At 45.4% G+C, this 15,653-nt stretch overlaps 3 protein-coding genes across 3 annotated transcripts; 2 read left to right on the top strand and 1 right to left on the bottom strand.

The window, feature by feature from the left end:
* The first annotated feature begins 3,334 nt into the window (after window positions 1-3,334).
* LOC117590126 (exonuclease 3'-5' domain-containing protein 2) lies at window positions 3,335-5,432 on the top strand. The gene is made up of 3 exons (XM_034282498.1): window positions 3,335-3,678; window positions 3,746-4,870; window positions 4,933-5,432. Exons 1-3 carry the CDS (start codon window positions 3,479-3,481, stop codon window positions 5,342-5,344), a joined length of 1,737 nt encoding a protein of 578 aa, XP_034138389.1. The 5' UTR covers window positions 3,335-3,478; the 3' UTR covers window positions 5,345-5,432.
* On the bottom strand, window positions 5,419-7,017 carry LOC117590130 (soluble calcium-activated nucleotidase 1). Its single transcript, XM_034282503.1, has 2 exons — window positions 5,956-7,017; window positions 5,419-5,891 (listed from the first exon to the last, which is right to left on the bottom strand). Exons 1-2 carry the CDS (start codon window positions 6,912-6,914, stop codon window positions 5,591-5,593), a joined length of 1,260 nt encoding a protein of 419 aa, XP_034138394.1. The 5' UTR covers window positions 6,915-7,017; the 3' UTR covers window positions 5,419-5,590.
* A 3,988-nt stretch (window positions 7,018-11,005) lies between these two features.
* On the top strand, window positions 11,006-12,434 carry LOC117590131 (solute carrier family 35 member B1 homolog). Its single transcript, XM_034282504.1, has 3 exons — window positions 11,006-11,306; window positions 11,357-11,818; window positions 11,875-12,434. Exons 1-3 carry the CDS (start codon window positions 11,102-11,104, stop codon window positions 12,237-12,239), a joined length of 1,032 nt encoding a protein of 343 aa, XP_034138395.1. The 5' UTR covers window positions 11,006-11,101; the 3' UTR covers window positions 12,240-12,434.
* The last annotated feature ends 3,219 nt before the right edge of the window (window positions 12,435-15,653 follow it).

Genomic DNA, 15,653 nt, shown 5'->3' with positions numbered 1-15,653 from the left:
ATATCAATTTGAATATATATCGATATATAGAATCTTTGCGGTATATGGAAGTGTGAACGTATAATATTTTTGGTATATTTCTGTGGGATTTCTGTGCTCAAATTGAGACGCAAAAATGAGGAGAGAGAGGAGAGAATATCTTGCCCTCTTCCCTGACCGTTTAGACACAGGAGAGGATTTCCTAGGAGAATTTCCATCACGGGGGATGAAAATCGCCGTGTAATTTCCCTGGCACCACTGGAATTTTTGTGACGTATTTACCTGTTTTCGACACCTTAGTTTTTGGTACAAATTTCACACCATGAAAGCTCCCTTGCTTTGTTAAGGGAATTTGAAAGCTCTTTTCCTTTGCGAAGGGAGTTTGAACAGCTAATGAGAACAATGATAATGATAAAATAAGATATATTAATATTTGACTATAGCAATATATGGTAAATTAAGAATGAACTGCTAATTATGGAATATGGATGAATAGTTCAATATTCTCACTAGTATCTCTCTTCTATTTGCCACAGCCTCAAGATCTTGGTCTTGTTTTGTTGGTGACTTATTTGTGTGTTTATATGTGTTTTAAAAGTTTTAATTTTAAGAAATATGGTAATATAAAATGTGAAAGAAGCCAAGTGTTACAGTATTGGCCCACGGTTGTGTTTTAAACAAATAATTTAATGTTTTTATTTTTTATAATTAATTAATTATAATTATTTATTTTTCGCATAATGTTTTCACTGGGCTTTATTCTTTTTTTAGTTCCCATTTGGAATATTGAGGGAGCAGCGTTGCACCGATGCAGGGGTGAATTTCTAACCATTCGTCCTTTGGCCTCTCCCACAACTAAATAATTATATTTGCAGGGTCTGAATATCTTTCAAGCTAAGATTACACATCGAACTATAAATGTACAGTAGTATTCACATCGGAAGACTGTAATGAACACCCCTTGACTGGAATATTTGTTTTGAAATCCAATTTTGGACCATTTTCTCATATTTTTTTTAGCAGCTAGACCAACATTTCCGATGACTCCTGGGAGATCCTGATTCAGAATGCTTAGATTTTGTTCATTTCGCATTATTCCATCGATTAACAGCAAGTAATCAGCTCCATTTTCATAAATTCATAAATTGTATTATATGGAAAGTGGGATCTCTTTTCCATGAACTTAAGAGTCCGGCTGACTCGAAACTATAAATTTGAAGTTCATCTGACATCTGCTTCATTTGAGTTTGCTTTTGTTGTATCAGTCCAAAATTGAACAAAGCGCGTATAAAAAATTGCAGAAGATCAAATTTCTCAAAGTTCATAGAAGAGGTTTCCTCTTCGCCTTTCCTCTTCGCTGGAGCAGAGTAAAGTCTAAAACGTGGGGAACACATGACACACGAAACCGACAAGGGCTTTCCAAAAATGGTCAAAGACATCCCCTCCACTGAAAGCAGTAGACAGTAGACCCCAGAGAACACTCCACCTCTGATTGGACCGGGTGACCCACACTGAACCTTTGGACATGGGGGAATTTCTGTCTTTCCTGAAATCCAGGAACCCAAATTCGGCGAGAGGCCCAGATGGCAGCTCGTTCAGGATGCTCAACTTCTTGTGGGGAAAAAGCACAGTATTTTTGAAATTATACTGGCGTAGAATCAAGGTGGTACCTTGGTACCCAAGAAGAATGCGGACCCCGCTTCCTTCCTAAACTACAGACCTTTTTGCCTAATAAACATCTTGTTTAAGTCTATAGAGGGGTTGACAAAGTTAAAGCTGGACGAACACATTTCAATGCATGAGCTTTTGCAGGTCAGATCCTACGCCTTTAGGAGGAACAGGTCCACGGCGCTCTGCATCAACGACCTGATCAACGAGGGGTCCTGTCTCTGAAGCCGAGAGGGAATCAGGTCGTGGCGGCCTGGCAGCCTGGAAGCCTGGCAGCCTGGCAGCCTGGCATCCTTTGACTGCGTAAGAGTGGACGCGCTAGAGCAGAAGATGAATGTCATGAAGTTCGACCCGAACCACACTGCCTGGATTGCCAGGTTCCCAAACAGGCGTCTACTCATCAAGGGCAAGAGTGAGGTCAGTCAAACTCTGTTCATCTAGTACACCTCAGAACTGCACGAGATAAACGAAAAACGCCAAATCAAAAGTGATTCACTTCAGCATCCGAAGAACCGAGAACCGAATTTAGCACCAAGCAGTCGAGATTAGGCAAGTAGATCAGATCAAATATCTAGGCAGAACAACTCAGCCTCAGTGCACATCGAGCAGGCCATTTCGGAGTCAAACAGAAACTGTGCGAAACTAAGAAACTAAGACTATTCAGTGGGTGCCATTACGGTATCAGCCCAAAAAGAGAGGTCTCATAGTTTGCAAGGCCTATGTCAGAAGTAGTCTAGAATACGCTACGAATACATGGCAGGAGAACTTAAACACGGGCTACGCCAAGGCATTTCGAGAGTTCGATGATATTCTGGAGGGATTCGAGGTCTTTGACAGTACCAAAATTAGGTCAGACTTAGACTGTTTTAGGGGGGCTGCTGCTAACAAGCACAGCTTAGACCGGCAGTGCACTCCTGCCAAGGGGAGGCTTCGAGACCGACCACACGACGGCTGTCATCTCTGTCCGCCGAGTTGCTTGCAATTGAGAAGGCCTTGGACCATGCTAACTCGCGCCGTTTTTCTCGTATCGCCATCCTAATGGACAGCAGAAACGGGGCTCTAATACTGGCAAGGAGCATTCAAGATAATTGTATCGTTTATGTAAAATCAGGGAGAAGATCCGTCAAGCCCAATACCTAAAGAAGGTAGAAATCCATTTCACACCCGGCCATGCCAACATGCCTCGGAACACGGCAGTAGACTCAGCAGCCAAAGAAGCACACACTCTGGGAAAATATACAGTCGTTAAATGGACTCTTAAAGATGCCTTATGTGAGATACACCGAATACTAAAGGAAGAGCGGGAGAGAGATTATGCCTAATTTGCCAGTGTTAAACGCAGAGGATACTGCTAACTTGTTCCCCCCACCTCAACAAAACCATGGTTCGTAAATAGAAATAAGCTATTGACGCTAAAAGGATCAATAGACCGAGTTGCTGGTTCATTAATGATTCGAAATCAAAATTTTAAATTTTTAACCGTCACCACGCTCCTACCCCTAATATTGTCAGCCTGCTATCGATATTTCGTAACTATCGTGTGGTATGGTCGATTGTCACCCATCTTCGCCACATGGAGTGGCAGCAGACTGCTTTGATAGGCACACACTTGCAAGTAACATTTGTGATACTTGCGATACCATCGATAACGCATCGCATATAACATTTAACATAACAACACAACAAGACTAAACTACCCATTTATCAATAATAAACACTATCAATTATCAAAAGAACAAATTAGCTCGTACCAAAAATTAATCGAGTTCATCCACAAAATTTGAGTAAAACTGTAACAAGTTGCATTAAAACAAAAAAAAAAACAAAAAATATGAGCGTAGAAAAAACAAAAAAATTGGCCATTTTTGCTGCAGGAGTAGGTTTGGTCTACGTCCTGGTGCGTCACAGGCACTCGCTGCTGTCCAGGCTGCGGCGGCACAGCCGATCAAGTCCGCTGCGCAATAGTTGCGTCGAAGTCATCAATTCCAACTCGGACCCAGCCACGCAAGTCGTCCTTAACGAGCTACGAACGTGAGATACATATCCTGCGAAATTCCACACGGAATCTAAGCTAATCTGTACCTGTCCGTCCCCGCAGTCATTGTCAGAGCTTCAAGGTGGTCGGCTTCGATTGCGAGTGGATCACGGTGGGTGGCAGCAGGCGACCTGTCGCCCTTCTCCAGTTGAGCTCTCACAAAGGGCTTTGTGCTCTCTTCCGACTGTGCCACATGAAGCAGATACCCAAGGACCTGCGCGAACTGCTCGAGGACGAGGCCATCATCAAAGTGGGAGTAGCTCCGCAGGATGATGCCAAGAAGCTGGCCCACGACTACGGAGTGGGAGTGGCGAGCACGTTGGATCTGCGATTTCTGGCCGTGATGGCCGGTCACAAGCCCGAGGGCCTGGGGAAACTGGCCAAGACACACGCAGACTTCGTGCTGGACAAGAACTGGCGGCTGGCATGCTCCAACTGGGAGGCCAAGCAGCTGGAGCCCACCCAAATCAAGTACGCGGCCAACGATGCCCTGGCTGCCGTGGCCATTTTCCAGAAGCTCTCCAGGGACCTGGAGCCACGGAACTTCTGGGACTGGCGCCCATTGAACGAGCACACCCTTCGACCCAAAATCGAGCCCTTCCTGGACGTGGACTTTGCCAGGGGCTTCAACATCAATCTGTCTAAGGATGGGAGGCATGCGCCCAGTTCTGGTTCCCAGAAGCAGACAAAATTGACGCCAAAAAGTCCGCAATGTCGCCATCTGGGCACCCAGTCGAGAGTCTTTTATGACAACTGCCTGCTCCAGGCCCCCGACGGGGAGCTTCTCTGCACCATGGATCGCCGCAAAGCCTCCTGGTACCTGGCTCAGAATCTGGGCACCAAAGTCAGCGAGGATCCGTTTACAGTTCGGCTGAACTTTGAGCCCGCGGGACGGGCCGTGGGGGAAGTGGGACGCTACTACCAGACGCCCAAGGAGAACCAGTGCGTGGTGTGCGGCAATCGTGAGGCGTTCATCCGCAAGAATGTGGTGCCGCATCAGTACCGCAAGCACTTCCCGATATGCATGAAGACGCACACCTCCCACGATGTGTTGCTGCTATGCCCGCCCTGCCACCAACTGAGCAACATTTCGGATCTGCGCGTCCACTGCAAGCTGGCCGCCAAGTGCGATGCCCCGTTCAAGCACAGCGAAGGCAACGTCAAATATCACATTGATCCAGAGCTAAAGTGAGTTCCTTGCCCCTTGCCAATCCTCTAGTAATCTATCTTTGTTCTCCTCTGACTTGAAGGCGAGTCAAGTCCGCTGCCAAGGCTTTGCTCTTCAATGGCCACCGCATACCCGCGCAGAAGTTGGAGGAGATGCGGCGTACCCTGCTGGACTTTTACAAGGATCACACCGAGGTCACGGAACAGTTGCTGAGGGAGGCGGCGGAGGTGGAATATCGCATGGAGAACGAAGACTACTGCCAGCATGGTGAGAAGGTGGTGCAGATGTATCGCCATGAATTTGGGGGCCTCATCGAGTTGGAGCGGATGTGGCGAGAGCATTTCCTGCACACCATGAAGCCGCAGTTTCTTCCCGACCTGTGGAACGTCAATCACAATGCCGATCGCCTGGAGGTGAGAGCCAGCGAGGGACGCGTGGACAATGCAGACTTGCTCGTGGCGGGACTGAAGACGATGCCCAGGAACGCACAATAGATTTCGTTTTGGTTTGCCTGCCGCGGGCTTTGTACGTTGTTTTTTTTTTTGGTTAAAAATAAACCACAATTTGATTTGCGCTATGGTACAAGAGGCGAAAGATGAGCATCTCTGGATTAACCTAAATCTTGGACTATAAATATAAAGCTTATGGTATGAGACGAGAAACTAATACGTGGAACACAATATATACAATTACAACTGGAGCACCTTCTTAGACTGGGAGATGGCAGCTGGCAGCAGAAGCTAAATGAACTCGAATCCCTCGTACTTATAGTCTGTTTCGATGCGCGCCTCCGGCAAGAGGGTCTTGCCCGACGCCACGTCAAACGCCGTGATGAAGGTTGAGGTCTTGCCATTGAGCTCCTCGGACTTGATGGCGATGATGATGCTGTCGTCGGTGCCCGGCAGGAACTTGAAGCTGGAGAAGCCGTGCGTGGGCGCGGTGTTCTCTGGATCGAGCCGAATCGTCTGAATGCTGTTGAAGTTTTCATCGGCCGACACCAGGACATTGCAGCCCATGTGCTCGTCCTTCGTTTCGTTGTATCTGCAAAGGGGGAGGGAAACGATCCGATTATGGATCTCTATGGATTCTTCATGGATTTGCTTACTTCTCCTTGGAGCAGCGACGCGGCAGGAAGAACCAACGCTGCTTTTGGTCCGACCACGCGCCACTCTCGTGTATCATGTAGCCGGGCCAGGAGATTTGCAGCGACTGCTGACGCAGCTGCTTGTAGTTGTCCACCCAATTGAGGGAGCGCACTGCCCCACTGGCCGATATGGCTTTCACATACATGGGATTGTTGTTCTCGAAGTCGCCCATGCCCGTGGTCCACTCCTTGCCCATGGAGCCGACGTACAACGTCTGCTGCTTGACCGTCGCCCACTCCGACTTGAATCCCTTGGCGCTGTGTCCATCCCCGTCGAGCAGTATCACCCAGGGAATGGGCTTATCGCCGACTATCTCGTAGACGAGCCCCGTGCGATCGTCGAAGCTGAGCAGGCGCCCGTTGAAGGTCACCAGCTCCGACAACTCCATGCCACGTCCCTTCAGCGAAAAGGCCGACTCCAGCGCCGTGGGAGCCTCGTCGTCCCAGCTTATTTGGATCTCCGGCTTCGACACGGTGAACGTGAGGTAGCCCTTCTTGAGGTAGCTCCGCCACGTACTGCTGCCGTCGGCCTTAGCTATCTTCGAGCTCTTATCTAGATCTGCTATCATGGCGATCCGGTAGTTGATGACTCCGCCACGCAACCCCAAGGGGGGCGTCAGTGGGTAGGTGAAGTTGTACGCCTCCATGACGGCTCTGCCATCCAGGCTCTTGGCCTCGACGATGCTCTTGCGGAGCCAGTAGCCATCGGAGGAGGAGCGGGAGCCCTGGCGGGCGAAGTAGAAGAGAAGCACCAGAGCCACAACGCAGACTACCAGCAGGGCAAAGTGATAATTGAATCGGACTGTTCGATTTCCGATACGATACGTGGGTGTTCGCAGAGCAGAGCGCCAGTCGCGCATGTACATGGCGCGCGGCGAGGTCTCCAGCTCCCTATACGCGAAGGCTGGGCTTTGTTGCATTTATGTGGAGCTCGACGCGACTCGATTCGGAGTTGGCGTTTTTGGCGTGTGTGGCACAAACAAAACGTATGATGTGTGATGTGTCGGTTTTTGAGTTGTTGTGTTGTTTGGAATTTGACAGTGTGACCCATAGCGGCGACCCACAGCTGATCAGCTTCAGCTGACAGTGCTGACACTTTTGGCGGTTTTTTGGAAGCGGCCAAATGAATATAAGAAATCTACATATTGAATATTATATTTTATATATATATATTATATATACATATATTATCTGTACATATATTAAATGAAATTGATTCGCCGGGCTGCTCCTAATAGTTCCCATTAACAAAACTATCTTACTATGTATGTATGTACATATTCATATTCATTTTCAGAAACAATTGTGCTGGCTTTGTGGGGTTAAATTATTTCTGAAGTTATTTTCAAAATAAGATTATGTTACCTTAAAATGTTCAAATGTTAGTTCATTTTCAATTTGGGCAATACTGGTCGCAGATGTCAAAAATTGTCTTGCGACAGAATGTGCCACATATGTATTTCGCTCTGTTCCCAGTGTGACCAAAGTGGAGAAAGTGCATTCTGGGTACGCTGTTTTGTGTTTGTTTAAAAAATGAAACCCGTTAACCCCTGGTACTAACCATACAGGATACTAGATTCTCCATACAGTACCAGCGAGACTAGCGGGACCTACCACGACCCTACCCCACCTGAGAGCTTTCAACGGCATCGCACCATCAGCGCTGATTTCTTGCTACACGTGACTGATATTTTGAAGGGTAATACTCCCTGATATATGTATATATATCGATGGGTTATACCTGAATTATGTATAGCAGAGAGCATTGCCAGTACTTCTCACCGTAAGGATGTGTGGCACACAACTTTCTTCCATGAAATTCTCAATCACTTTGCGTTGACTTTAGCTTCAATCAAATTTCAATCGTATCCTTTTTACAGTTTATTTAACCAGTATTCGAGGCAGTCATTCGCGTTAGCCCTTGTAAAATAAATCAACTTACTCAAAAAATTGATTTATTCATTGAACTAAAGCAAAATGGACGAGCAGGTGGAAGCTATGCGTCGTGTCAATGCGGTCCGCAACAATTACTATGCCGTTTTGAATGTGCCACAAACAGCCACGAACGATCAGATAAGTTCGGCCTACAGACAATTGTCCCGGGTGGTGCATCCCGACAAAAACAAACACCCCGGTGCCACTGATGCCTTCCAGGTGATAGCCAGCGCCAAAAATGTCTTAATGGACGTCACCAAACGTCATCATTTTGATCAATTAGACAAGCCCTTGACTGAAACATAAGAGGCAATGGCAATGTCGGCCACCAAGGCAGACCTTATGAGCAACCTTATGAGCAACTCAAACAATCAACGATCAAAATTTGCAGTTGGCTACCAATTCCTCTACGACAACGCTGTTACCATTGTCGTGCTGATAATCGTGCTGATTATAATCATCTTTATATTCAAAATGCCCATGTATAGCCTGAAGAGTAACTGCACATAACAATCAACAAAGCTGTTCTATCCTAAAATAGAAATTGAACAAAATTACATTAAAATATTTATTAATAGCGCTTGCGAAACACTCACCAGTGTTAACAGTGTTGGTATATGCTGTATACTTCGCTCCTGCAATTTACTGCTATTTGTACACCACACATGTTACATATGTATGGGATGGTGTGTAGTGTTTTTTAATTTTTATTTGTTTTGTTTTTTTCTTTTTGTTTTTACAAAATCTACTATGAACTTTAACCTAAAAACTAAAGTTACGCTTTTTAATGAAAAATTCAAACAGAAAATATTTTGTTGAATTTAAAATATTGTGTGTTCACAGAGAAGGGACGTGTGAGACGCTTCTTACGCGTCACAACATTTATACCCGGTACACGGACAGACAGAAATGTCCCTATAGACTCGGCTATTGATGCTGATCAAGAATAGATAGTCTTTATCTGGTCGGAAACGTTTCCTTCTGTGCGTTACAAACAACCGTTATTCACAAAAATAAAATATACCCTAATTACTCTTCGAGTACCGGGTATAAAAATGCTGTTTTTTCTCCACAGGAAGTTGCTGCAGCATCCTGAACGAGATGCCATCTGGACCTCTCGCCGAATTTGGGTTCCTGGATTTGAGGAAGGACAGAAATTCACCCATGTCCAAACGTTCTGGGTGGGTCACCTGGTCCAATCAGAGGTCTTTGACCATTCTTAGAAAGCCCTTGTCGGTTTTGTCTGTCCATGTGTTTCCTACGTGTTTGACCTGTCCGTATTTCTTTAGGTTCTTTACTCTGCTCCACAAGGAGGGCGAAGAGGAAACCTCTTCTATGAACTTTGACCCTCGTTCCACCATTTTTTGGCAATATACTTGTTGTTACTGGGAATTGTAACTGTGTTCTTACTGGTCAGGGATTTGAGCTTATCGTTGAGCTCTTGCAGATTAGTAAAGCTGCTTGCTCCTAGAATACGATTTATTCTATTGTGCAGCACTTTCTTTTCTTGAATAGAGGCATCTTAACCTTCGACTGTAATGACAATTGGGAAGAGGTTGCTGGATTGGATTGGAAAAAGGGAGGTCAAGAACTGAGTCGCGAACTGAGAACTGGGAGGGGTTCCTGGATAAATTAGGAGAGCCGTCGTTAAAACAGATAAAACCCGCCTCACGGGTAGCATTCTCGATGCTGCGGCCCATGCGGTCACTGAAGGAGTTTCCCCAGATGGAAGACTTTGCGTTGAAATCTCCTCCCTCGACTGAAGGGTAGTCTAGATACTCCGCAAGCTCGAACACCTTTTTAATACCTGATTAGAATTGGGAAAGTGTCATTGAAGGCACAGCGTATGCGCTAGGAATGTTGAGGTTGTTTTTGAGGTTCAAGGTCTTAATACCTAAGATCTCTAGATCACTGTCTATTTCCAGAATGCTAAATCTAATTTTCCTACTAATATAGATTCCTACTCCGCCGTAGCCGTCCTCTCTGGGCTTGCCGATTAAGTTATAATCCCAAATCTCCGAGAGGATTGCAATGTCTTTTTCGATGTTCATTAGAAACATATTGAGGAGCTGTTTGTTGTTGTTGTAAGTCAGACTTTGAGTGTTTAGTTGAAGAATCTTCATTGTTTGTTGTTTTTAATATCCCACTTCCATCCCCTGGACAATTTACAAATGGTCGAGTTCAGCCTTGGAGCTGTTAACATACTCCCAGATCTGTTGGAAAAACTTCTGCACCCATTCCCCCTTTGACATATTGCCTGGTTCCACTAGAAACGGGGTAAGCATCTCTCCCAGTGCGTTAAGCTTTTCCTGGACCATAGATGAAACCACGGACGATGTTCTCACAAACTTCTCACTCAATTGAGGGCTATCTGCGTTGATCGCGTTCCATTCTGCCATGTTGGCAGCTGCCTTAGCCCACTCCAAATTGCGGGTTGCCACTCTTTTGGCTTTGGTCACCTCGGCGAACGAAGCAACCGATTGAATTTCCCTAGCTGCCTCTGTGTTGTTGTTCTGGAGTTCGGAGAGGGTGCCATTCTGCCAAGTGGGTCGGGGCAACTCCCCTGGGTCCCCAAGGATGGGTGACGATCTACCAAAGAGTGTCGGATACCTAGCCTTGACCTTAGCCCGTGACAAGTTTCCAGCGTCTGGAACTGTAACTGAAAGAACGGTTTCACTACAACACAGGAACTTGATTTCCTTGGCCAGTTGCTCCAGCTGTTTAGCTGCTCTAAACCAGAGTTTGACTCTGCCGGTGGGTACCCTTTCCCGCGAGGTTCTGTCTCTCCTAGAATTTTGTGCTATTCCCTCTATCGCGATTTCGCGAAATAAGTTCATTTTTTCTTTCCGCGGCAAAAACGAATACGCGCCTCACCAGTATTAAACAATGCGTTGTAAATGCGCGTAATATTTTGAAAATGTCAAGGTATATTTCGGTATATTTTTGATGGTCGTGCCGCTCAGTTCTTGATCAATAATGCCAAACTGAAAATGTATATTTCGGTATATTTTTGAGGGTCGTGTGAATGTTTACCACGTATGAGAATCGCAATCAACAAAAAAATCACGTATCCCAGCCGCTCCTGAACAATAATGCCAACTGTGCAGGCCAGGTCATCACAGAGATAAACAATCATTTAAGGATTCAACTTCAAAATTATACTGCTGCCGCAATGAACGTACCCGAGCGCAGCCGTTTCCTGATCTACGCCTTGGGCATCTTTGTCTGCTACTTTTTATATGGAATTGTGCAGGAAAAATTGACGAGGGGGCGATACGGCGAACAAGTGCAGACAGATGGATCTGTGGGCGAACAGTTCACCTTTGCCCTGGCCCTGGTCTGGGTGCAGTGCGTTTGCAATTATATTTTTGCCAAAGGTGAGTTCTGTTTGTGCTCTAGGCCATGCCTTCTGACCAACTTTTTGCAGTGCTGCTAGCGGTGAAGCCGCAAAAAGAGGACACCACCCACACCGGCTCATATGCGGCTTGCTCGCTCACCTATCTGCTGGCCATGGTCTCTACCACAATGGCAATGCGCTGGGTGCCCTATCCCACGGCTGTCGTTGGCAAGTCGGCCAAGCCGATACCTGTCATGATTCTGGGAGTGCTCATCGGGCGCAAATCGTACAGCTGGACGCGCTACGCCTGCGTGCTGACCATCGTACTGGGAGTAATTCTGTTCATGTACAAAGAGGGAAAGGTCGCCAATTTGCCCGCTGAGACAACCATACTCGGCGAGGTTCTGCTCTTCCTCAGCTTGTCCATGGATGGACTGACGGGCGCCGTGCAGGAGCGCATTCGAGCGGCCAGCTCGCCCTCTGGCCAGCAGATGATGATGTCCATGAACTTCTGGAGCACCCTGATGCTCGGTTTCGCAATGCTTCTGACAGGTGAGCGTCTCCAAAAGCTGCCCAAAATAGCGATTTGAGAAATCACTGTTCTCTAGGTGAGGTCAAGGAGTCTCTGCACTTTGCTCTGCGTCATCCCGAGGTCTGGACCCACCTTTCGCTGCTTTCGCTGTGCGGGGCCCTGGGCCAGTTCTTCATCTTCCTGACGGTGGCCAATTTCGGTCCCTTGGCCTGCTCCGTGGTCACCACGACTCGCAAATTCTTCACCGTCCTGTGCTCCGTGCTGCTCTTCGGCAACATTCTGATTGCCCGCCAGTGGCTGGGCGCCGTCCTGGTTTTTGCGGCTCTATTCGTGGATATGCTGTATGGGAAGAAGCAGTCGCCGGCAGCAGCGCTGTCGTCCAAGAAGCCACCCAGCGATGGTGGCAGGCTCTCCGAGGAGAAAAAGAAACTGATTTCATAGAATTTATTAGGCGACTATGTAGCTTAGTGTATATAGAAGACAAATCGCTGCGTCTGACTTTAGACCCTTCCCGAAACTGCAAATCGTACAAAGGGTACATTTATTTATAGCCAGCTCTATTGCGAACACAGTCCAATTCTTGATTTGCAATCTACTAAAATATTGGACCCTCATTAACTAGAAAAGAACAAACAATAAATTAATGTAGTCATGAACATGAACCATGAAGACCGGTGGGCGCGAATAAAAATACCGCACAAAAATATACAGAAATATATCTTCTCATTTTCAAATATACCTAGAAGTACGGTACTTCTTAAATCATGTTCCTCGGTTTAGTTAGGACACCTAAAACAATAGCAATCCATTCCATTTATCGTTGCTGGACACATTTTTTTGTATGGGCCAGAAAGCTACTATGAAATGTAAGTAGCATTATTGGGCCCGGAGAGAGCAACATTTTTGTTTTGCATTCGCTAGTATATTTCCAAAAGTGGGGTATATTTTGGTATATTTTTGAGGATTATGCGGTATATTAATCGATAAGTCCGCGGTCACACTGTCGAAACTTCGAGTCCGTTAATTTATTGTTTTATTGACTATTTTGGAAATGTTTAAACTAATTGATCCTGATGCTTGTCATAATCAATGTTGCGAAACTAACGTGAACGCCGTTGAGAGTGGAAAAGTGCAGTGCTGACAGCGTTAAAGAATAAAGGATACGGCGTGAAATCGCGTGAAATTGCAATAAAGTGTCGGGTCGTTTCGTAAGAGAAAACAATCAAAATGCCGTTTGTGCGTGTTAAATGATCTGAAACTAAAAACCTAACAGTGTATTAAAGGATTTAAGTTCAGATTCCGTGCTGATTTACATAAATCCCAATATTATCCTATTGGGTGAGTTCTGTTCTTATTCTGGTATTGTTGTTTCTGTTGGGTCTGCCAGCTGTTTGCCTATGTGTATTGGCCACCACCGTGCCCCTAGTGACGTCCGTTTGTAAGTGTGTAAGTGTCTCTCTGAACTTTTACTTAATTTTAGCAACTAAATTCAATCGAAAGTGAGTGGGGCGACACAAACCATCAAAGTAATTGTTATAGCCATAGAAATATATGTAAGTATGTGTGGTAATGGCAAGTAATCTGCACAGCAAACCGGATTCAGGGCATTGCAAAATTTAGATTTTGGGTCTCACATGTTGTCAAGACGAGGGTGAGAGGATATGGCACAAAATACATACATATGTACATACACCCCACCCCCAACGTGAACAATCTCTCTCGCTCTCGGGCTGGTCTCTCTCGGAATGGTGGGTGGTTGTACCGTTAGTATTTTGCCGGTTGGTTGTTGTTGATATTCTTGTGACATAAACTTCTCGCTTCTCTTTTTTTGTCTTCCACACTGTCCAAACAGAAGCCGGCGAAATGCCTTTCCTCGATTGAATATTATACACAAATAATATTTTGCACGTTCTTTGTACAAATGTATGTACATAAATACATATAAACGGAAATTTAGGTGGGAAAGTGATTTATACTAGCGGGATCCACAGCGGCAGATAGTGAAAAAACCGCTCTTATCACCCGCACAAGTACGTAGAGAATCGCAACAATAACCTCATGAATCCCAAACAAAACAAAAGAGCACATGCATAAATAATATACCCGGACAGCAGGGCTATATACTTATGTCTGTTCTGATGGGCTTTATAGAAATGAGTTTTCACGCTGATAATGCGGCATAAAGAGAGAGTGAGAGACACATACACAGATAGAAAAACGCAAACAGCTATGGGAGACAACTTTCGATGTCATGTCTGGAGTCTGGCATCTGCAAATCATTACGTATATGAAGAGAACTGATAATCGAAACATATAAATACTGTGGTACCTGCGGATCCTTCCTTTGCCTTCCCACACTTTAACTTTCGCCGGGTTTTTGTCGTCACGGCTCTCACCTGACGCCCGAGAACGAGGCCAATAAAGGGATTTGACATTCGACCAATATAAAAGCAACAATCAAATTATGTGAGCAATAAAGGCCAAAAGTAAAAGAAAATCAAGCTGCTTTTTCTCTATTTATAAACTGTTTTTTTGTTGTTTTTTTGTTTTCATATATCACACGTTTGTGTGTTTGTTTTTCGGGCCCAAATGTCTGCCCGACCAGGTCGTCGTCACTCAGCCCCCCCACCACGCCGCCAATGATGTCATCCACTGCCTTTGTGAGGTGGTGTTTTGGGGGGTCCAAGTCACATGTTTGGATGTGCGCCCAAAAGAAAAACAAAAAGCCGACGAGAATAGCAGACATTTCCTTTGTGGGTGGGCAACAATTTTCCGCACTACTTTTCCTTACACGTAAATCGCGACCGATTCTTCGTCAAGCGCAGCGAGAAAATTGTTTGCCTCTAAACTGTTGACAATAATGCTAAATGGAATTTTTTGCCTAAGATACATAATAGTCGGAAAATTGTCAAAAGAAAAATCTATTCATCGCTCAGTGAAATCATAGGTGAAATGAATGATGTCAAGATGAAATACTTATTTTTGAGAAGAATATACATATTTCTACTTAAATCAGCTTCCATTAAGTCGCTTTCTGAATCGATTATTAATCGATATAAATCGAGCACGCACTACCTTGAGTGAAAAATATAATTTGTTTCCCCCGGAATAGATTTCATCAGAGCTTGTAATGGACACTGGACGCGACTGCCTGTTTTTTTTCTTCCTTCTGCACTAATAATCCGCACAAGCGGATGAGTCACACGCTTTTCAAATTAAATGTTCGTTTTATTTGCATCCTCATCAGCAGTGTCGGCATCTGCAGAAAAATTCTTCTCTCCAAATAGCAACGAGCCGAACAGTTCTTCCGTCCTATCTCTTTCCATCCCTCTCCCCCTCTCTTTGCACTCACGTGTTTCGGTCTGAAAAGGAAACAGCTGATGATGGCTGAACATTCTGTTGTTTTTGCGTATACGCAATGCCTGGGTTCGTTCTGTGGAAGACGACGTCTCTCTGCTCTGCCTTTGTGCTTTGCTTTTATGAATTAATCATACTGCTTCTCTCTCTCTATCTTGCTATCTATCTATCTCTTGGCTCAAGCTCTCTTCATTACACATGCGACCATTTGTTTTTTTCTGCTGCGGCATTGCAGTTTCTCTCTGGCATTATCTCACTCTCTCTGTTTCTTTGGTTGCACTTAAGGTATGAGTATGTGAATATTTAGGTAAGGCAGTGCTGTCGATGCTAAACAAGTTTGGCTGTCAAAAAGAGGCTGCTCTCTGCCACACCCACACCTTCCATTGAGTGTGCCTTGAGTGGCTTGCGCTCTCTTTGCCAATTAGTGAATGCATTTTGGACTCTTGTTGTTGGACTTGTTGTTTCCTGCTCTTTCTTGCTTTTGGTTTATTTTGGTGC

The sequence above is a fragment of the Drosophila guanche genome, unplaced genomic scaffold (genome assembly GCF_900245975.1).
Source record: "Drosophila guanche unplaced genomic scaffold, DGUA_6, whole genome shotgun sequence".
NCBI classification, from domain to species: domain Eukaryota; kingdom Metazoa; phylum Arthropoda; class Insecta; order Diptera; family Drosophilidae; genus Drosophila; species Drosophila guanche.
Note: the sequence above shows the minus strand (reverse complement) of the source record. Positions and strands in the feature narration are given on the sequence as shown.

Bases quoted from the DNA above. Each gene is read 5' to 3' on its own strand.
- LOC117590126 (XM_034282498.1), top strand. From the start codon at position 3,479: ATGAGCGTAGAAAAAACAAAAAAATTGGCCATTTTTGCTGCAGGAGTA. The intron at 3,679-3,745 runs GTGAGATACATA...CCGTCCCCGCAG, and splicing joins GTCCTTAACGAGCTACGAAC to TCATTGTCAGAGCTTCAAGG. The intron at 4,871-4,932 runs GTGAGTTCCTTG...TCTGACTTGAAG, and splicing joins CACATTGATCCAGAGCTAAA to GCGAGTCAAGTCCGCTGCCA.
- LOC117590130 (XM_034282503.1), bottom strand. From the start codon at position 6,914: ATGCAACAAAGCCCAGCCTTCGCGTATAGGGAGCTGGAGACCTCGCCG. The intron at 5,892-5,955 runs GTAAGCAAATCC...CCCCCTTTGCAG, and splicing joins CGTCGCTGCTCCAAGGAGAA to ATACAACGAAACGAAGGACG.
- LOC117590131 (XM_034282504.1), top strand. From the start codon at position 11,102: ATGAACGTACCCGAGCGCAGCCGTTTCCTGATCTACGCCTTGGGCATC. The intron at 11,307-11,356 runs GTGAGTTCTGTT...AACTTTTTGCAG, and splicing joins CAATTATATTTTTGCCAAAG to TGCTGCTAGCGGTGAAGCCG. The intron at 11,819-11,874 runs GTGAGCGTCTCC...ACTGTTCTCTAG, and splicing joins TTTCGCAATGCTTCTGACAG to GTGAGGTCAAGGAGTCTCTG.